Source organism: Nanorana parkeri, unplaced genomic scaffold (assembly GCF_000935625.1).
Source record: "Nanorana parkeri isolate BGI_ZX_2015 unplaced genomic scaffold, ASM93562v1 scaffold431, whole genome shotgun sequence".
NCBI lineage: Eukaryota > Metazoa > Chordata > Amphibia > Anura > Dicroglossidae > Nanorana > Nanorana parkeri.
In genome coordinates, this window is record NW_017306699.1 from 1,140,393 (window position 1) to 1,163,716 (window position 23,324).

General features: G+C 41.0%; 1 protein-coding gene across 5 annotated transcripts in view; it reads left to right on the forward strand.

The window, feature by feature from the left end:
• ARHGEF9 (Cdc42 guanine nucleotide exchange factor 9) overlaps positions 1 to 23,324 on the forward strand; it is a 252,896-nt gene that overhangs the window by 195,750 nt on the left and 33,822 nt on the right. For all 5 annotated transcript variants that reach the window (XM_018560090.1, XM_018560092.1, XM_018560091.1 and 2 more), the window contains exons 5-6: positions 11,362 to 11,594; positions 16,740 to 16,869. In XM_018560090.1, the coding sequence (XP_018415592.1) occupies positions 11,362 to 11,594; positions 16,740 to 16,869 (363 nt within the window). The remainder of the gene's footprint in view (positions 1 to 11,361; positions 11,595 to 16,739; positions 16,870 to 23,324) is intronic.

Consider the following 23,324-nt stretch of genomic DNA (forward strand, 5'->3'; position numbering starts at 1 on the left):
TTTACTTGTGAGTATCAGATGCATGACTTAAATGACTTTTTCTGTTGTTGTGTGACAATGAACAATATGTAAAGTAGTATTAGGTTAGAGAAAAATAGTAGTAGGTTAGAGAAAAATACAATTCTGATTGGCTACCACAGGCGGCCCAAGAAAATGTTAGGGGTGAATGATATTTCAGTTACATATACTTAAAGCAAACATGACAGATACATTAGTGTCCAAACCCATAAAGGAAGTACCTTTGATAGTTTTCTAATGCATTTAATTGACTCTAGACACAAACCACACAAAGGGCTTTCACCTCTGTTACAACTAAGCTCTTCCCCCTATAACTAAACAGCATGCTGCCTTTATAAAGTCCAATATAGGAGCCCCAGACAGGCTTTCGTTCCAGAAGATGAAGTTTTTGTAGACTTTGCTTCTGATCATCAGTCATTCTTTATGATTACACTTACCTTCACAAGAGTTCATTGAATACACTTTGGTGGCTCTAATATAAAAAGTAGAGAAGATCAGGAGCAGAATACTTTATACCAAGCTGGGTCAGATCGGAGGGGTCTACCTTTGTTTAATGTGCTTCCAGAATTTAGGGACTCTCTGTGTGAACAACAGTTGATTACAGATCGCATAAGGTACTCTATGCCTGCACTTTGCTAATGTTGATACATTGATGTTCTTGACAAGTTCACTTTAAGGCTGGAGCACAATAACCATTTTAGGAGTGTAATCACATTTCTAAAATCGCTAGCGATTAATTGCTGGAAATAGTGATTGATCGCTACATATTTGGAACAAATGGCGCCCTGTGATGTGTGAGGGTGGCACACAAGCATGTTGCAGTGATGGACAATGCTCTAAACATGTGTGATTAATTACTACTACAAGCTACTACATGCCACGTGTGGGCTTAACTCCATAGAGAGCCATTTTGTTCCAATTTAGAGCCAATTCATTGCTAGCAATTTTAGTAGTGAGATCACACTACTAAAAACCACCCATGAGCTCATTACCTAAGATGTCTAAATGCACAATGGGAGTTCTCACTTGGTGAGGTTGTTTGTTTATTGGTATATGTGGGATGTTTAACTGCTATTCAGTTGAAAGATTTCAACCTAGTAGCTGCATTAGCTATCACTATGATGAAACAAATTTCAAAAGCTGGAAATTTGTCGAGGAGCACTGAACCTGGTAGAAAAGGGGTTAAAGATCCACACAGGTTTTGCTGCTGCTGGAAATGGCTTTGAGTCTGCTTTCTTGACACTGCCTAAATGACAGCAGCTGAGCAGTAAAATGCGCCGACCCATCGTGCAGAATGAACATTACACTTCAGTTGACTAAATGCCCGAGGGTTTCAGCCTAGTTTAACGTGCCGTTACATAAGCCACACAGGTCTGGCCTTCATCATCTGTGAATATGTCAGGGAATGTCAAGAAAATTATAATTCGCCCTCTTTTAGATTTTTATCTACAATGAATAGACCACTATTATGTAAGAGCCTTTTGGGCACAGTCCTGTTGTACAAGAGCAGTATGCATTCAGTGCATGGAACTTCACCTTTAAACAAGTGTTTTGTCCGCCTCATTTCCTATAGTCCAGCGATATGGTTTACATGCTGACCACAGTACAAACTGATGTCTGGACACAGGAAAATGTGCAGAACATAGCAGTAATCATTTTGGAAAGTGTTCCTTAGAGGAAAAAAATGTGACAGCTTCTTAGAATGGAGTTGATTCTTTTTTTCTTTCCTCTGCGGTTCTGATGACAGATCTGTGAAGCGTTCAGTAGAGATTTCATTAAAGCTGATAAGAGAGTAGAGAAGGGATATTGGATTATAAGAAGGGAATGGTGCAGTAAGTTGATGCACTGCATGGAATAAGTAAGTAGAATCTGCAGTAGAGGGACCATGTTTTGCTGCTACATCGAATGTCTGGGATTAGAGTCCTGCTGTCATGGTCTTTCTAAAATAAAGACTGTACGCCAGGGGTGCCCATTAGGTAGCTCGTGATCTACCAGTAGCTCTCAAAGCTGATGCTGGTAGATCACGAAGGGTGTGAATGGTGGCCCCTTTATTCCATTTTGGTATATTTATTTAGCTGTGCACACATGATTACCTATTAGCCTGAGTCTGCTGAGCCAAGCTCCCTGACACCTTTCTGGTGGATACTGGTGGTTGAAGTGCTATGTATTACATCAAAGAATATTCGTTTACACAGCCGGTTGCACTACACTGTTTGCAAAATACAGCAAGGTGAGCCAGAAGAGAGAGCGGTGAGAGACAGACAGGAGAGCAAGGAGTGACAGCCAGGAAAAAGAGGAGAGACAGCCAAGAGAGCGAAGAGAGACAGCCAGGAGAGAAAATGAGGAAAGACAGACAGGAGAGAGAGAGAGACAGCCAGGAGAGCGAGGAGAGACAGCCAGGAGAGAGAGAGCAAGGAGAGACAGCCAGGAGCGAGAGGAGAGACAGCCAGGAGAGAGAGAGCAAGGAGAGACAGCCAGGAGAGAGAGAGCAAGGAAGGTTTTTTTTTCGTTGGTAGATCTCATGTAGCTCGTCATTTGAAAAGTAGATCTTAACACAAAAAATTGTGGGCACCCCTGGTGTATGCTATGAGTTACAGAAATGTATAGTTAGGACTACCAGTGTATTTCTACAGTAAGGGTCCTGTGTGACCATATTCTGCCACTGCCAGTGACCAGAAATCTCTAGTCAGGTTTTTTATCCTTAATGGCTAAGTTAACCTTCGTGGACTTCCCCCAACTCCACTCATCTGAACTGTGGGGTTCTTCTCCCCGCAGACTATTGCTGTATTTTTAATTCTGCTTCGCCTACATAACCACATCATCCATTCACAGATTATTTTACAGGATCTGTGAATGGAATACCTACATGTCCCATCTGCCATCAGAGTGGAATACAAGTTCGGTGATGTCACTGCACTTATAGTCAATTGACACTTGCTCTGGTCCATACTCCGGTTACTGAATGTCCTTACCCTGGTACGAACATGGACGGGAGGAAGAATCTGCAAATAAATAAATGCACATGTTTTCTTTTATGTGCATTCGTTATTTTTTTTTAAAATAAACCAATATTGTAATGTGTGCCTTACTGTAATCCATGGTTGTTTCCCTTCTCTTTGCTGCTCTTCCTTTTAAATCTGTATCTCTTCTCATGCTTGGGGAGAACTTCCCTTTGCAGCTGAGTGCCTCTTCCTGTAGTGCTGGCTCAGGTTGTGAACCTTCACACAGACACCATGTATCCATTCCAGAGACAAGGCAATCTGCTGCAAAACAGAAGTTCTGCCCAGCATGAGATGAGATACAGATTTAAAAGGAAGAGCAGCAAAGAGAAGGGAAACAACCATGGATTACAGTAAGGCACACATTACAGTATTGTTTTATGTTAAAAAATCTGAGGGTTTAATGTCACTTTAAAGCAGACTTGCAGTGAAAGGCAAGGGCCACTATTACATCAGGTTTCCCTTCCTTAGCAAGTCACCGCCTGTAAAAACAATACACCAGCTAAAAATCTGTGGAAAATACATTAGAAAACATACTTAGCTTACCCCCGGCTTCCATAATTCCTTGCAGTGAGATTCTGGGAACACTGACAGGGTTACACATAAAAGGGTGAAGAGTTTGGAGAAGCAACAATCTAGGACAACATAGCTGATTTGGAAAAATTCTCCAACTCAGCTCACTTTCCAGTTCAGCTATGTTGTCCTAGATAGTTCACTTCTCCTGCCTTCTCCAAACTCTTCACCCTTTTATGAATAACCCTTGTATTGCAAAACTTTTGGGAGCCTCAGCGGTCCCTGAATCCAACCAGAAGGATTGTGACTTCACCCTAACCTAGGCGTTGCAGGCAGAAGTGATAAGTATATTTGCTAATGTTTGTCCCCACGGGGGTGTTTTTGTACGGGTATTAAGTGGTGATTTGTAATGGGGACTAATGTAATATGTTTAGTTCTGACTTTACTCGCTTGGCTTTCTAGTCTGAATTCTTGTTCTTTGTCAGTGATTCCAAAAGTGCTGAAGCCAGAATAATTCCCTCAATATTTAAATCTCAATGCTAACTTTCTTTTTAAAGGGTACTGTAAAGTATAAAGTTCAGAGAAAGAAAGACAGGCACACACTTAGACATAGGCCCTACTGTTTATCCAGGGTAACCAAACTAAACAAACATGTATTTCCTTTTTCCAATTTTTACTTGGAGGACGAGGGTTCGTTAAGCTGGATTCACAAAGGTGCATTGCAGTAACGAGCAGTGGCACACGTTATTTGTGTTAGTGAGGTGCCCTTTATTCTGAATAGTACTCCAATGCACCTGCATTGCAGCAAACCATAGCTTAGGGTAACGCACTACTGTGCTGTGTGTTGCACTGCATTGCTAAACATAGTGCATGCACCTTTTTTTTTTGTATGCTTTGGTGTGTTCAAACCAATGGATTGCCTTAACCCAAAGCATGTAATGGCCACACATATGTAAATAGATCCCTAAAGCCAAATTTCCAACAGTTTTTTTGCTTTCTGTTTCCCTGTTGTTTCTATACTTATGACACAGGGATAAGAAATGTGAGGTAAGTGTGTCACTGGAAGACACATACAGCAAACAATTGGGCTTTTGTTGTTAAAGCTGCTATACCTTCAGTCTAGCACAGTTGTGCAGGCTCCTCTTCTCTACTGAAATTGTTTACTCTGATTTCACTGCACGCTGTGAGGGAAATGTATCAAAACAGGAGCAGACAGAATCTGGAGTAGTTGTTCATGGCAACCAATCAGCTTACATCTTTCATTTTCAAAGCTTAAATGAACAAACTGAAAAGAGAAGCTGGTTGGTTGTTATGCGCAACTGCTCCCGATTATGTCTGCTCCAGTTTTGATAAATTCCCGCCTGTGACTTTCTTACAGTGTACATTAGAAGCTGCAGCAAGGCAGATAGAGCCCACCTCATCTCCTAGCTGAAGGACATCCAGCATCTTTTAGCCCTTTTCTTTTCAGCCCTCCTATCTTGGTCCAATACTTTCATTCAGTGGATTTCATTTCTTTCAATGATGGAGGCTCAGCATCACATGTGGACATTACCTAGAAAGGAGGAATCAGAGAAGGCACATATAAGAAAAAACTAGGAATGCGCCGATCCCGAAATGCCCAAATGCTCCAACACTGACCCCTGATACCAGAACTTACGGTCACAGGGAGATTTCCTGTGACGGGCAGTGCCGTGAGGGAACATGGAGCCGGCTTCCCGGCCAATCAAGAAGCCTGGTGGCGGGTAATGACTCACCGCCCGGCTTCCTGATTGGCCAGGAAGCCGGCTCCATGCAGATTGGCCTGCTCGATGCTGAATGATGGCTTCCCGGCAAATCAGCATCGAGCTGGCCAAACAGCAATGACACGCCGCCCGGCTTCCTGATTGGCGGGGAAGCCGGCTCCACGCTGGCGGTAGTACCGGTATCGGTACTTGGTATCGGCAAGTACCGGGAAAAATATTGGTAGTCATTACCCAAAAAAAACAGTATCGGTGCATCACTAGTAAAAACTTAAGCTTTAACTCAGTTTTAATTGGAGTAATTCTATTACCTCCTTCCACGGGGATACCCTGCACCTGGGTCAGGAAGTAAAGGGAAAACCTCCAGATTGCAGACACAGACAGGAATAGAAAGAGGTTCTAACCCTTACACACTGCATCACAAAATTTTAAAAATTTAAGCTTTACATCTTTATACCATGTGGCTGTTTGTCTTTATTTTGCATTTGTTTTTTGTTTAAATGTTTACATTACATGTTTCCATGGTCAGTATTGTGTTTTGTGATCTCATTATTATTTGTTGCACTTACAATTGATTGCACTATATTTTTTACATTGACAGTTAGCTTTGTTTTGCAGATTATAGTAGTTGATATTCATTGTATCTATGTGGTGATTTCTAAATATCAACATGTATAGAGGCCGTCTCACGCTTCTATATGTTTTTAAGGAGAATGCCACCATCAAAGATATTATTTTCAATAATATCATTATGGCTTTGCTCCAAGTTGCTAGCACTTATGGAGAGGATTAGGTCCTGGTCTGGCAATTGAGTTCATTGGTCAGAAAATGCTGACCGTGAAACATGGGATCCATCAATTTATCAAATATGGGCAGAGTATATTCTTATAATAAGAATTAGGGATGCACCAATACCAATACTAGTATCTGTATCAGTGTCGATACTGAGTATTTGGGCGAGTACTCAACCAAATGCTTCTGATGCCTATCCCGATACTGGAACTTCCAGTATCAGAAAGTCGGGGCGGCGAGTCAATACATGCTGCCCGGCTTCCTGATTGGCAGGGAAGCTGACTCCATGCTCCCTTGCCAACAAGGAGCATGGAGCCGGCTTCCCAGCCAATCAGAAAGCCAGAAAGCGTGTAATAAATCGTTGCCCAGCTTCCCTAATAATAATATTAACATTATACTTACATTTCAGTCAATAAAATATTGTCCAGTATTTTCTTTGCATAATAACACTTCTGATATTTATCTTGAGGTAATAAGGCTCCATTCACACATGAGCTGTTTTCTGTACGTATTCAGCCATACGAATATGCACAGAACCGCGCTAAACATAAAAAACAATGCATTGCAATGTGCATTGATCAGACTATTGCATCGGTCGCACGGTACGTCCCGCAATATAGTTCAAGTGCGATTTTTATGAGCGGATTCCGCACAATATGGCTATAGTATAAGCCGCAAACATGTGGAATTCACACATATGTTAATGTATGCACGGTTTCGTATCGGATTGGAAAACCGCGCAGAAAACGCTACCGGTAGAATGCAAGTGGCATATTCATACATGGATTGTTACTGTATATCTTTGGATTTATTTATATATAGTTACATAGTTACATAGTTAGTCAGGTTGAAAAAAGACACAAGTCCATTGAGTCCAACCTATAGAGATACGGAGAAAGAAAAAAAAAAGAAGAAAAGCCTAAACAGAACACTATGCCCACAATTACACTCTTCCTATTTATTTGCTGGAGAGTGATGTCTATGTACAGAATGTCACAGCAGATTATTTCCCTGTCACACCCAGGTCAATATATCTAGCTAAGAGATTCATCCATTCAACACTGGCAGCTCATTGAAGATGGATTTGGAATGGCTGTACGGGAACATGCGCAAACTCCGTTCAGAATTCTGCATCAGTCCTGTTCCAGACAGGAATTCCCCTCTCTATACAATGTTTATGATAGCAATGTCTGGCTACATGGTAGTCAAATGTACTTACACTTACAAGACATTATCATCATTTCCTAGGCATGGTGAAGGCAATAATATGCAGAGATGAAATAAGAATAAATTGAGCAAAAAGTGGCAATAGTTCTTAATGAAGGATCATTATGTCTCATTTTTCATTCTGATGAGACAGGTTGCATATGCTGGGGCGAGAATACCGGCAGGCAGGGACTGGACAGGTCAAGCCATTTACATTTAATCAATGTGCCTCATTATGAGGTATTAGCTGATGGTGGAAAGATAGATCATTCTCCTTAATATCATTGAAAGCCTGAGCTATTTTGCTTTGAACAAGTGACCCATTTCCTATTTATTTGTTTAGAGGAATGAGAGGGGTTTACTGTGTTTTTGAAGGGCAGAACTACAAGGAAATGATCTTGCTGACTCTTTATGATTACTACTGGGACAATATATCAGTTTAAACGCTATTGGATTCAAACTTTTACCTGGTGCCAAGTGAGATAAGACTGAAAAAATTAAATGTATCTGATTATATTAATTATGGCAATCATGGACACATTCTACTGAACTGTTGAGTATGTTAATGTGTTAATTAATTAAGTAATTCCTTCTTTTTCACAAATAATAATAAATAAAACTGAGCTCCAGGTAAACAGCTAAATACAGCGTTAAAATACATATATGGGGCCTGTTTTTCCTGACAAAGGATTTGTGTTTCTGTCCACCCATTTCCGAGATTTACACAACCCTGCCACACAACAGAGCCTCTCTGGTGACCTGACATTCCTCCGCTGCTTTTTGAGCAATAAAGCCTTGTCACCCTCCTGCCCCCAACCTGTGAATGGACAGTGAAAGATCAGCAATAGTCACTCTCTGCTGATCTCCTGCCGTGAGAATGTTTCTTCACACCATATGTACACTGCGGCACTCCTAATTGGCCCTAGTACTATGCCTCCTTTTTCAGCCTGTACAGAGATTGCGTTAGGCTAGTAGCAAGTCAAATTCTGGTACTTACCCTAGTTTCATTAAAAAAACATTTAAATATTTGTAAATGAATACATAACTGCATTATTTGGTATTAATTTTATATTTGCCTGGGGTTCAGCTTTAAAGTGTATCCTAACCCAATAAGAAAAATCTAAAATATTGCAGCTTAACAGCCTTAAGATGTGGTCGTTGCATTGTTTTTACTTTCATTCAGGCATTTTATCCTTTATTTTCCCCTGCTAATCCTGCCAGTAACACACTACCTTTCCTAGGGTGACAACACACACACGGTACTGTATCTATGAAGGAACACCATTGTCACCCTAGGCTGCTCTCCTTAGTTTAGACTACAAACCACTTCCTCTCTCAGGGACTTAACTTCAACTCATGGGGCCCCATAGCAAAACTTTGAGGCCCCCTGCCTAACTCTCTCTGTAGCGGCTGGCAGAATCACCTGTGGAAATTATTGATCTTAACATGAAGTATGTATCAAGGACAGGCAGCAAAAGAGCTGAGGGTAAAAGTCATAGTAGCACAGGGGCGGACATACTGCCAGTTCAGCTACACCAGACCCCGAGGCTGGGGAAGGGGGGGGGGGGCAACTGAGATCTGGTCCCTGCCACCCCCCTCCCCTATTGGAGAAGGCATGGTCCGGCGCTTTACATTTTTTAAATTTTTTTATTGAAGCAGCAGCCATAAGCAGCACTGGCTGGGGACCTCAGCAGCCTTCTGGGAACCATGTAGAGCCAAGCTATTAAACACGAAGAGCAAAGCTGCTCTCTCATACCGGTAGTGGAGCACTGCGTACACACCAACAACAATTCACTCCTTGGTGTCCCATGCTTTCCTGGTAACCTCAGGAACATTATTACGGAAACAGGTAGGTGGCTGCCTTTCTATTCCATGCTATAAGGAATAAAGGTGCAGACAGGCCAAGTGTGCAGCAGCTGCTGTCAGGTGACATTATTGGGGTAATGTTGTGTCCATAATGGGGTCCTGTATGAGGATAGCCAGGCTGAGCCCGCAACAAGCGGGGCTGATATGAATACATAATCAGGATGTTGGTGCATATGTATGGCTCAGCTGATCCGCTGTCTTGTCCTGGTCTTTGTATAACTTCACCGGTGAGCTTCCAACAGGGAAGAAGGTGAGATCTCTGCAACCACTCTCATTCCAGAGAACCTAACTGTACTTACTACATCCACTCACTGCATAATCAAATGACTCATGATCGCTGTATTACACCTGAAATAAATATATTACTGACTATAGATCAGCACTAATACAGCTACTATCAGCTGCTATGCACCAGGGCCCAAGGCTGGATCAGCCCAAGGAGGCATGCTTGCATGGTCTGGTGCTTGAAATCTGTAGATTGAAGTGGCTGCCGTAAGGTCCCGTGCTTGATGGGGACCTCACGGCAACCTTCTGGGGAACCACACGGCATCTGTTTACACCATCGGCCCGCACATCTGCCCCTCCTGAAACCTTCCGCAATCCTCCTGAAACCCTCCGCACCCCTCCTGAGACCCTTCATGTCCTCCTGAAACCCTCCACAGCCCTGCCGAGACCCTCTGCCTGAGATATCACGCCGACATCCCAGAGCAGAGCGGCAGCACAGAGTATGCAGAAAATTATAAACTATTATTCTGCATTGCTGTATAATGTATTGCCCCAAGGAGTGGCCACCTAATATGCCTGATTAGAGAGCTGCTGGCACCTCTGCCTGATTGTGTTCATGCGGGCCCAGATTGCCATCGGGTATACCAAGGCGATCCAGGGATGGCCGGGCCTATTTTCAGTGGTGGGCCTGGAGGTGGCACTGCAGTAGCCCCTATGTTAATCTGGCCCTGTGCACAGCCCCTTCATCCAGTGACCAAGAATCCACCCTGTGGATATGTGGCTGCCCCTGAACCTACATGTATGCAAAGCTGCCTGGGCTTCCTACAAAATCCTGCTGCTACCTTCACCCTTCCTATCTGTAATATAAAGTGGATATTCAGTACAGTAACTGCTTCCAGTTTTGAATGGAGTAAGGCATAGTTTAATCCACTGTCAAGTACTTTGGCTGCATGTGACCCCAGTGGGAAGATGTCAGCTAAGTATAAGTCCTGCTGTGACAGCTGGAACTGTGAGCCAAACATTCTTGTTCTTATGGATTGTATTTTCTATATATTTCTATGGTGACATAGTAAGCAGACTGATGACAAGGAACTGCTGAAGCATGCTTTCAGCATTTCTGTGCCACCAGCTGTGTGTGGCAGATTCTCCATGGGAATATACTGTATATCAGAGAGGAAAGCAGGACGTTCAGATAACAGCAAAGCCTTTCTCATTGTAGGACTAGATGTGGGAGAGATCAACCCGATGGGGTCACAGAGAGCAGGACACAAACCATGCTCCACTCCAAATAAAATAAAATAAAAAGTGTATATTGGGTTCGATTTAAATTATAGAATTCTAAAAATTATTGCAAGATACTATATTGAGATTTGTTGTTACTTCCTCTTGTGGCGACCCATTTATTCCAGCAGCTTTTCTGTAGGGATGCTATCAGTATACAGTAGCTAATAAAGCATGGGCCCTTAGAAAGCCATGTGTTTTCAGCCTGAGCTAATTTGCAAAGAGACAGATGAGCAGCAAACCACAGCCATTATGCAGCATTACTGAGCAGAAAGCACAGCTTGAAAATGTTATAAATAAAAATGCCTGGCCCATGCACATATATATTTACATACTGTACATGGAAACATTTTTGAAACTATCCAAATACATTAATTATATATTTCATTTTTTATATGCACATACCACGTCACAGGCCTCACTATTTCAACTATAACTGCATAGTCAGTCATAAGCATATTTCAGATTATAGAAAGACAGCAAGACAGAAAAAAGTTTATTCGAAACTAGGGAACGTTCTGGCTAGAAATACACTTTGAAGTGAAATGTTTAAAATTGAATAAGGGTGTAGTATCGAAATAGTTTATTCAGGCAGACATATCCATATTTTTTATGTTATTATGATTGATAATAATTTGATGGTGATTGTTTAGATTAATGACTGAAGTTAGAATTGGTTCTGATCTGTGTCTATCCATCTCTACTCTTTATTACTCCTGCAGCAAGATGGATTCTGGATATACTCAGAGTACTGTAATAATCATTTGGACGCCTGCATGGAGCTCTCCAAGCTGATGAAGGACGGCAGGTACCAGCATTTCTTTGAAGCGTGCCGACTACTGCAGCAAATGATTGACATTGCCATCGATGGGTTCCTTCTGACACCTGTGCAGAAGATCTGCAAGTACCCGCTTCAGCTGGCTGAGCTACTAAAATACACAGCACAGGACCACAGGTACTATTCATGACCAAACGAAAACTGGCTTTAAAGCTGTTCTGAAGAAATGCATTTCGTAGCTTTACGTTTAACCTATTTACTTTTTAGCATTCTGCAGCTTCACGTGTTACTTTATTACTTTTTATACCCAGATAGCTAAAATGTCGATACTTTGTACAACCAGATAACTGCAATTCACCTTAAATGATGTTTGATTTGTTCCTCACAAATGGGGTTCCTTCACCCTTATTACCATAGCCTTCAGTGTGGTCTTTTCTGACTGTCTGCCACTTATTAGAGGGCTGTGTTGGCTGATAGTTAATCATACACCAATGGCATCTATCCCAATGCATTCTTCTAATTAACGAGCTTTGATGTCCAGAGGAGTAAAATGAATACATAAGGCTGAAATCAATAACTTGGCTGCAGTATCTCTTTGAGAAGATGGATTACCCTTCTCTGCTGGCTCCTAAAGCCAATACCTTTTGTCTCTCTTTATTACAAAGCAAGACAACGGGGATACAATGTGAGAGGTCCGTCCTGTCTTTATTACTTTTCTTGTGTTATATCAGGTTACCTTCCAGGATTGTATTTTATTTATTGGCGAATTGCTGTTTGGTTGCATGTAATAGCGCTCATAAAATCTGACTAAGCGCGCTAGCTTTTTCTTTTTTTTACAAGAACTGCCCTTTAAGCAAATTAAGCTAATGCATGAAATCATTTGTTGCCAATTAGCAAAATATATTTCAACCTGTTTTTTTAATAACTTTATGCAACACTATTTCTCATGATACTGCTGTGCTGGGACCATAGAGTTGTAAACATGCCTCTCACCGAATGCTTTGTCTGCTAGTGCTCTCTTTTTTTTTTTTTTATAGATCTTTCATATTTGTTATATTAGAGGTGGATTATATTGTCAAATCATGTCACTCCTGTCACATGTCACTCCTACTAAAGAACATTTAAGAGGTGGCCCGCTTTAAATCTTTTTGCTTGTTAACGTTATATTTCAGCTCTTCCACCAAAAATCAACCTATATAAAAAATGTTTTATGTCCTTAGTATATCATTCTCACCAGAACAATTTTTTTTACACTTTGGATAAACTGATGAAGATTTAGAAGCCCAGTCAGGTTTTATTGCTGTCCATGCTGGGGAGATTTCTCCACAATTCCTGTCTATTTACATGATTCAGACAAAACAGGAAATTAAGGGAAATCTCCCCAGTGGAGATGCACAGCAGTAAAAAAAAGATATTTTTAGTAGTGTAGGAAAAGATTAGAACCTCGGTCAGGTTTTATTTCCTGTTTGCCTGTAGTGAGATTTCTTATCACTTCCAGCTGTGGTGTTGGACTTTCCCCCCCAATTTCATGCTGCCCTGAAAAAAAAATGAATGTGATTTTACTGTTCTCTAAAGGACACTTTATATTTAATATTTATGTCTTTACATTAGTCAATGATTACTAGCCACTAGAGAGAGCTGCCATTCAGACTGATGCCCAAAGATCCCTCTAGTTGCTCCTGGTAGCATCTTCCTCATCAGAATGGCAGGATTAATGTAGAAGCTGCATTTAGGGGAACACACTCATCTCTTCAAATAGGGGTATGTACAGGCTGCCAGGACAGTGGCTGCTAAATGATCTGCACTAAAAGCTGAGTTGTTTTTTAAATATTAGAATTTTATTTCAAAGAAAAGTAGGTCAGTATTAAAGTGAGAACAATGTATAAACCCAAAGCTCCACTCCTGTCATTGACTTATTTGTATTTGCAGTTTATCTTTAGGGAAGAAAGATCAATGAGTTGGGACATATGTAATAAATGATGAATCTGTAAACTGGCTGACCTAGTGGCTGTGACAGGGCATTCTTCTTAATGGTTGTGTATTACATATCCTTGGTCTCAAAACTGTCAGCAGTAAGTAATGTGTAGATTAAAAATAACAGCGCTGTGCTGGAGTTTCCTGGGTGTCATCTAGTGGCAAGAGCTCTGACATTGGTTGATCATCACTTAGATTTATCCCTCTATATGTTACCATATTGATTCTAAAATTTAATAAGGCCTTCAGGCGCAAACAAGTTACATTAATATTGTTTGGTCTCATTTTATAAAATCCTTCATTTATATCTTTATATTATGAATTAAGAGAGGGAAACAATCAAACCTTTTTTTTAAAGGGGATGTAAATCTCTCTTTAGCTTTTGAACTCTGTGCAATTATGTGGAGACATTCTCCCTGCTACATTTTCCAATAGCAATAGCATTGTTTCATTGTTGAATACATCACTCTATGGACTGCAATTGAAGAGCACCATTCTATCTATATATGCCTGCTGTGTTACTATATTTTACAACATGTGAAATGTAAAGCTGCTGTTTAGGCGGTAGCCTCTGTGATAAAAAAAAAAACTTAATGTCAGTGTATTACATAGGTCACATAAGCCACTAGGCTTAAAATCCTTCACCATCCTTCTCCCTATCACTTAGTTTGCCTTCGCCCTCTGACCATGAATTTGTAGACACCCAGAAAACCATCTGCAGGTTGTTTTATGGTCAGGGACATTCTCTGCTGCACCAGTTGTAAGGAAGCAAGCTGAGGGTCTAGGTGAAAAAATGGGACGTTATCTGGACTTTGGATAAGGAAATCTTACTAAACCTTTTACAAAATTGCATTTTTCATGTTTTTATTATCACAATGTGGGGACAATCATGCCCATGTCTGCATGCAATGTCAGTGACTGACCAAAAAGAATAAAGGAATGAGATAGAATGGGTGACCCAAAAATTCCACAGGATTCTTTATTAATATAGGATATATGTCCTTTTTTTAAAATCTATAACCTGAACAACCATATATTCCTGGGTAAAAAATGCACTATGTACATGTGAAGAAATGCCCAATTCACCCTTTCCTCCCAAGTTAATTTGCATGAAATATGAGAGAGAGAGAGAGAGAAAATATATGTGTCGGTGTCTTCCCACACAGCACATCAGATGCAGTTTTTGAAAACAGGAGGCATCTAACTGATCAGTGTGGCAAACCTGTATTACAAGGCACCATTATACTGTATCTTACTAGATAGACCCCCATTCTTTCTCTTAAGCTGCCCCAAGGAGAATGAAAAAAATATATAATAAAAATAAAGAATAAAAAGTCAAATGCAACAACCACCAACAATGCTGAACTTTTCTGGATTTTGAGAACAGCCCGCCTTGACATATGCAACTTCAACCAGCCATCAACTATGTGTAAGAGTGAGCCTCTGTAGGAATTCCCTATAGTTGAAACTTAAGTATAACAAGCAAAGCTCAGAGCAAAAACCTAACTGGTTTCAGTGATTAACGTCTGTACTTGTGATTTGCCGATTGCCTTGAGCTGAAGCTCAGTTGACTCACACAGAGTTGTGTACATCCCACACACTCTGTAAGACTGCTGATCCTCTGAAATAATAGATGTTTATTGACTCAATATTTCTTCTATAAAGGCAGATACTGACCATAACTGCCTTAAATTCACTGCTACGTGAAGAATCACATATTCCCCTGTATAACAATAATAATACAGTGGCAAAGCAACAGGGTAGTAAAGGGTGCAGGCTCATAGCACCTGAGAAGGTCCAGCTGAGACCCTGGTATTCTAATGCTTGTTCCATTCTCCCCCATTGCACCGATGGAATGCTTCATCATGGTGTTTTAATAAGCAAGCATAAACTCAATTGCTCATAGTACGTTATATTGTATTGCTGTTATTGTTATTTGTGTGTATGGTATGAATAGTTAAATATAAGATACCACCAAGCCCTGGTTTACGTTTTCACTAGGACCCAGAGAAGTGTGTCTATGTCCCTGTGATGGCAACTCTTATAATGAAGGATTATAACCTGATGCTGTTTATTACATGTTATGGTAGTGCAATCCTTCATTTGCAGGAAGAATCATTTGTAGGTTTGTTGTAGGATGGATAAGCAGCTGGAGGCTCCTACTTTCCTTCCAAAGATGACTGGCATTTTACCTATCAGCCAGTTTCTCTGTTATTAGGTCGACATCATCTACTGCCTGACATAGGAAAGTGATGTCACTGGGCAGGAAGAACAAATTATTTTTACTATCTCTGTTAAAGGTCTCTGTTGTCCATGTTAGCTTAGGTACTTTTACTGTATACTTTGCTACTATTATAAAATTATCCAAATGTAGCTATGGGTTGTTGGATTGGGCTGGCTCTGGCCTTACTTGGCCTCAGATGAGCTCATGCTTACCACTGTTGGTACATGTAACGCTTGTCTTGGCAGGTAAGGCTTCATAGGTCAGAGATCAAGAAGGAGATCACAGCCATAACATTACTGATGTTCAGCGTCTGGCTATCTGGAAAATTATCTTCAAGGCAGACCGCTAGTGGAATTTTCAGGTTATCATGTTGCAGTGTCCTAGTGATGCTAAGTATGACTGGTCTCCTCCATGGCAGTGTCAGATCTACAGTACCTCCACAGCAATGTAGTAGTTCAGGACTGACATCTCTGAGAGAGAAAAAAAAGGTCAAGCAGGTGCAGGGCTGAGCAGGCTGAAGAACTGTCATTGTTTGGATGAACATGACCCACAGCTTTGGTTTGTAATTTTGGAGTTTGATACTTGGGCAGGTCTGTCCATTCAGTAACTTACATTAATACACAACTTCAGCCAGAACTTGTTAATGTTTTTAATAGTGGGTAGGAACTTTGGTCAAATTTCTTGTGCTGGGGTTAAAGTTACAGACTCACACTGAACACCAATGCTCGGGGTTCAGTGGGTTACAGCCTGTCACTGACCACTGGGGGGGTTGACGTTACGACCACTTACCACCAGTGAGGTGAAGATTGTTGAAGTCACTTAGACCAGTTAACCCCTCCTACACCGTGAAACAATAACAATAAGGTCACAGCCCTGTATCGCTCAAAATGCTTGGCAGTATTGAAGGCGTTAGCAGGGGATTTTTGGCATCTGTTCAGGTATCCTTTTCAACCAGTGTGATGTACAAACACAATGAAATAAAATTAGCAGATCTGACAAGTAGCAACATAAACTACAACTTTAGCAGTCCAGTCAATGTAGTTTCAGAACCTTTGTTTGCACAAAAAGAAAAAAGCTGAACATTTCTGCTCGTTACTTAATAAATTTTGTTTTTGTATCCACAGTGATTACAGGTATGTGGCGGCTGCTCTTGCTGTCATGAGGAACGTCACCCAACAGATTAATGAGCGAAAGAGGAGACTGGAAAACATTGACAAAATTGCACAGTGGCAAGCGTCAGTACTGGACTGGGAGGTTTGTTAAAAACTATTACATGTTTGTGAGATTATTATTATGAGGCAGAGATTATCATCTTATTTCTTTAATTATTTCTTTAATTAGTGTTTATATTACGCTTGTTTCTTGCAAATAAGGATTAGGCTATTTAAATGCGACTGTTGAGTAAAAAATGGCAAATAAAGTAAATGATGGGTTTCATTGTAAAATGAAGCAACATTCACCAACCCGTAACCCCCATCAGATGGCATCTTTCCTTGTTGAAGTCTGATGCTTGATTGATTGCTACAGGTTACTAGGCACTTTTTATGAAGAGAAATAAGTGAAATCAATCAGTGGACCAACTAAAACTGCTAAAGTAGAAAATCCTTCTGTTGTCTGTAGTTTACTGCAGCAAGATTTCACATAACTGCTCAAATGTGAGTGGGGAGTGGTCATTGGGTGTAGGGGACAGGTGTCAGCCTCCTGAAGCCTGCTATACCTTTTTATTTCTATGCTTGCTGTCACCTATCCGGTTCAGGCATCCAAGACAGGTTTGAACTTGAATTAGAACTGAAGGAAAGAGGCTGACACTGTGATCACATCAGACTTTATGTATTTGAGAAGACAACCAGTAGCCTAGAGTAGGTGTTTGGAAGTAGCTCTACTGTTTGCAAATTGATGTTTTTCTTCCAAGAGTATGCCTGTTTGTTGAGTAGACTGAATACGGGAAGGTGCATCACTACAGTGGCGGAGAGAACCCATATTGTAAAGCACTGTGCAAACTGTTGGCGCTATATAAACCCTGTACAATAATAATAATAATTGGTAAAGTGGTGGCGAGTGCTGAGACAGGCATCAGCAGGTAATGCAATCCACAAGCCTGCACCATACCAAGTAGCTCCAAGCAGAAAAGTCTCCCTGCACAGGGGTGTAGCATATGGGGGCCATTGGGGCAGTTGCTCTGGGTGCCAAATTTTTAGGGGCGCTGCGGGCAGGGATGTTCACTCCTTGGTGTCTGCCTGCCATCCCCTGCATTCGTACTTATGAGCGATGTATGCCCTGCTCACCTGTACATAAGATGTACTGTATGGAGCTCAGTGCCACTGGGGCAGCCTGACATATTGATTCTATGTACAATGCGAAGAGCCTTACTCAGGGCTCGGCCCAAGGTGCCCCACCCCCTCCTCCTCAGTACTGCTGTCCACACAGCTTTCTTCTGGCAGGAGTGGGGACACACTAAGGATGAAGAGATTGCAGCCAGGAGAGCCAGCCAGACTGTCTGGATACAAAGTTAGTGACTCTATGTATTTATGTATGTGTATGTATCTGTGTGGTGTGTATGTATGTATGTATGTATGTATCTATCTGTGTGTATTTATTAGGGTTGCACCGCTACGAAAACTAGTATCGATATTGGTGCCGATACGAGTATTTGGGCGAGTACTCGGTTTTACGCAAATGCTCTGATACTTACCCCCGATACCTGAATTACTGGTCAGAGGGAGATTTCCTCTGACCGGCAGTGCCGCCAGGGAACATGCAGCGTGTCATAACCCGCCACCCCGCTTAATGATTCGCCAGGAAGCCGGCTCCATGCTGTTTGGCCGGCTCCATGCTGATTGGCCAGGAAGTCGGCTCCATGTTCCCTTGCAGCACTTCCGGCCAGAGGAAATCTCCCTCTGAGCGGAAATTCTGGTATCGGGGGTAAGTATCGGAGCATTTTAGCAAAGTCGAGTACTCACCCAAATAATCGGTATCGGCACCGATATGGATACTAGCTCCATACTAGCGGAAGTAACGGTATCGGTACTTGGTATCAGCGAGTACGAAAAGATAAATATTGTTACTCATACTCAATACCAAAAATATATCGGTGCATCCCTAGTATTTATGTATGTATGTATTTGTTTGTATGTATTATGTACAGGTACTGTATGTATGTATGTATGTATGTATGTATGTACAGTATGTGTATATATACTAGCAATGGAACTAAGGGGAAAACTAAAACTCAATTTTACTTTAGATGGATAGATATTGTATATAAACTTTTTTTACTTTATATAAAATTGGTAGACATAAAGAAAGTTATATTAATTATGTTAATTTCTATAGGTTCGTTGGTAAACCAAGTTGAGCAGTAAGATAAATACAGTATATCTGTACTTAAAACATAGTTCATACAAAAGAGACAATCAGGCTTTAGATTTACAGACAACTTAAAGTAGATTTAACACCTAAGTGATATATTTTCCTCTACTACTGAAAATAATGTTGAAAATCAAAATATTTTCTATGTGGTGGAATGCATCAGGTTAAGTAGATGCCCATTCCATTTTTTGTTTCTGGTTGATCTCCCTATATAAACTGCTATGTGAAGATGGAGAGGAGTGGTAAAACAGGTTGAGCAGTGATACTGCATGCATCATCCATGCCTACCTGTGTCCACTGACACACGCAGTATATCTACTGATACATATATAAAGGTACTTAGGCACTACAGATGTATCACCAGTTTGAGTATCCAGGTCCCTGTTGCTTTATGGTATCTATGATTCATATCTCCGATACTTCTGTGATACTATCTGTTATGACCTATATGTGGAAATTGAGCTGTTATAACATTTGCTTTTTTTGAACTGCATATTGATCAGCTTTGTGCTTTACAGGCACACATTAAGACTGGTTAAGTATCTATGCGATGAATAGAATACATGCAATCTCTACAGTTTATGTTGATTTTAGATATCGCATCTCCGTGTAGTTTTCACATACAGACCCAGTGACTGCAGCACTTTACTACTTTCTACGATTTCTGGGAACCCAGTGAGGAACAGGGGGTGGTTTAGTGTCATGGGACCAGGGCCATCCCTATAATATTGTAGCCTGTTCTGGTTGCCTCAAGCGACATCTTATTGGGTCACGTGAGATGTGCCTGCTGTCTCCTTTTACCCTTTCTGGATGTTCTGGCCGACATACCAACCCAACTCCTGGCAAACTGTGACATCTTTGAGCTTGCCAGGATGACAGACAGATGTGCCGTGTGCGTGCTCCTCCCCCCTGGACCTGCACCACCCCCTGACCTGCACATTCCCCCCGGACCTGTACTGCCAGCACACACGCCCCTGAGGCAACATTGTTAATATTTTAATATATTGGGTAAAGGTGTGGGTTTTTTTTTTTTTGCTTTTTCATTTTAATGTGCTAAATAATTTATTTGTATGCTTTGAATTTTTGATACTTGATAAATAAACAATAGTAGGGCTGCAACAACTAATCGACATAATCGATTATAATCGATTATTGGAAAAGTTGTCAACTTTTTCAATAATCGATTAATCGGCTTCCGATCAGTTGGCCCTGTTCACGGCTCCACACACGCTGCGCGCCGCACCTCCTCCCCACCTCACGCTCGTCGCTGTCAGACAAAAAATAATATTTTAAAAAATTGAAAAAATAAAAAACATTTTCGGTATCGGTTTCGGCCTGACATTTTTTTAAATTTCGGTTTCGGTTCTAAAATTTCCATTTCGGGGGCACCTCTATGTATAATGTATTGCTGGGATTTGTTGTATTCCTGTATAGCTGGTGGTATTCTGCACTGCACTGTATAGAGGACTACAAATCAAGGAATAATACATTATACAGTGCAATGCAGAAAACCGCCAGCTATAATGTACTATTGCTGGGATTTGTTGTAGTCCTCTATAGCTGGTGATATTCTGCATTGCACTGTATAATGTACTATTGCTGGGTTTTGTAGTCCTTAATAGGCGGTGCCATTCTACATTAATTGCTGTATAATTTTACATTTTTCATTTCACTATATTGCACACCACACTTTTTTTTTCCTTTTCTTTACTTCCACCGCTCCAAGCTTGCTCCTGTGATGGACTACAATCTCAATACAAACTAGTAGTCCATCACTGGAGCCATTTAAAAAAATTTATTTTATTGTTTATCCGATTAACCGATTAATCGAACTTAATAATCGGCTAACTAATCGATTTTGAAAATAATCGTTAGCTGCAGCTCTAAACAATAGTATGCAGAGAAAACTGTTAATAGATGGTTGCCAACTATTAGAAAATAAAATAAGCATGTGCCTTCCAATGCCAAAGTGAGTAAAAGTCATATTTAATATTCCTGAAATCCTGGAAAATTAATTGCAGGTCCAGGCATCCCAACCTGAATAGAATTCATTTTAGGGAGGCGTCCTTCTCATTTCAGGGTGGCGCCCTTCTCATTTCAGGGAGGTGCTCTCTCCCCCACTCAGGTCCACCTCTGCTGATTGATAGCAGCAGAGGGCGGGTGCAATAGTCAGCCTGCTATTGGCTATTGCAAATTGAAATAGCCAATAGCAATCTAGCTATTTCCATGCTTTCTTTTTTTCTCTAACGGCGGTCGACAGCCCCAATGTCAGAATAAAAAAAAGGAAGGTTTACTCTGCTAGATAGAGCAGAGTAAACCTTTCCGGGATAAAATGTTTCTCTCCCGGTTGTCCGGAAGCCGCTATATTATAGCTGGAGACATCCGGGAGAGTTCAGATGTCTGCAGGTCCCCATTGGACATCCAGATCTATAGGTGGCCACCTAGGGTACACAGCATACCAGTGATGTAGATGATAATAAAAGAACACTTTTGTCACAAAAAATACTAAGTAATTTCAGAAACAAACAGCTACCGTCTCATGTCACTTGGGGCCTCTTGTATTGTGCTCAACCATGTTTTCTGGGGCCTAAGAAAGAAAGTGAATAACCTAAACCACTAATGACATCATTCAGTTGTGATGTAGGTTACTCTCTATACTTTTTTCTCCATGTTTTTTGCTTGTATTTTCAGTCAGTTTAAAATATACATCATACTGTGTGGAGTAGGGTTGCCACCTTTTCTTCATGCCAAACCCGAACACTATAGCGTTTCGCGGCAATTTATTTGTAAAGTATACACTATGCATGAGGAGTAAAAAAGCTATTTCCTAGTGAAAACATTTTTTCAGGACAGTCTGGCTTGAATCATTATTGCTTATGAGTTATGTGAGATTTGAAGCATTTTTATAAGAGGCCATTGAAAGCCAGCAGTAAATCTATTGGAGAAAAATGGATATATATCAAATCTGAGATGATTAGTTTTCATTGAATTGTATAGGAGAACAGAGGTGACCCCGATAGGTGGCTGTCACCTGCGCTAGCTGTGAAGCTCTCTGATTGATATTCATACTCTTAAATTACAGGCCTCTTCCTTTTCAGAGGTCATAGCTTCACTTTCCTATTTTATTTAACCACAAGTAACCGCCTTAAATGACAAAAGAGGATGATGACTTTCCTCTGTCATTCAGGAAATGCAAATAAACCTCAAGGACATTATTTTTGCTTTTTTTGTTGACAATTTTTTAACCAACACCAAAAAATATATTTTTTATGATTATAAAAATAATTGAATACTGTGGTGTAAACATCTTATGTGGTGCAATAAAGAGCGGTGCTAAAAATAATATTTTAACAACACAAGCATTTATTGGGCAGAAGAAATAATGTTATATAATACTTGCATCACCTGGTGAGTCCATGTAATGTAAGGTTCTGGTGGCATTTGCTATGCTGCATCTAACACCATTTACATTAACTCATGCAGGTATTTCATGATGTTTAGAAACGTAGATTTGGATAAATCAGAGTAAGAGACACTGAAGATTCCACCACAGAAAGGAAGCACAAATAGACTTCATGTAAAGGAGGCTAAATTAGAGGGCAGTCTAGGGGCATTAATGCTTTTAGTTACTGCTATGTTTGAAAACCTGGCATGTCTGTAGTTTTTTGTTTGTCTCCTCTAATAAAAGTCCACAATAAAGGCGTAGGAATCCTTTTAGAAGTATTCCCCAACTATTTATTCACTAAGAAGTGTAAAGCCATCATTTGGTTTAATAATGGTAGGTGAAACTTTATAAAACAAGGAATTGTCATGGAAATGAAATCAATTGAAGCCCCAAAGAAATGGAAGAAGCAACCACTAGGAATGAGGTTAAGGCCTCATTCACACAGCTAACTGTCGGCCCGTACAGATCCGTGCGGCGTGCAAAGCCGTATCGGGCCGCTCCCGGGAAGGACAGGTGCTGTGTGTGATTGCACGCAGCAGACTGTTCTTCTCTTTGGGAGTAAGCGGCCATCCTGTCTACGTACGAGTATCCATCTTGTCTGCGTACGAGTATGGACACGTGCACCAGCATGAATGTGCAGTTCGAGTGAGCGTAAAGCCGCATACTCCCATAGAGAAGAAAAGGCTGCTGCGTGCAATCACATGCAGCACCTGTCCTTCCCGAGAGCGGCCCAATACGCCCGTGCACGCCGCACGGATCTGTACGGGCCGACAGCTGTGTGAATGAGGCCTAAGAGAAAGGAGACCTAAACCCTTAAAAGAGCCCTTTTTTAGCCTCCCTTCTGTGATAATCTGCAACCTACAATTATCTGCTCTTTCTGTGGGATGGGGGGGGG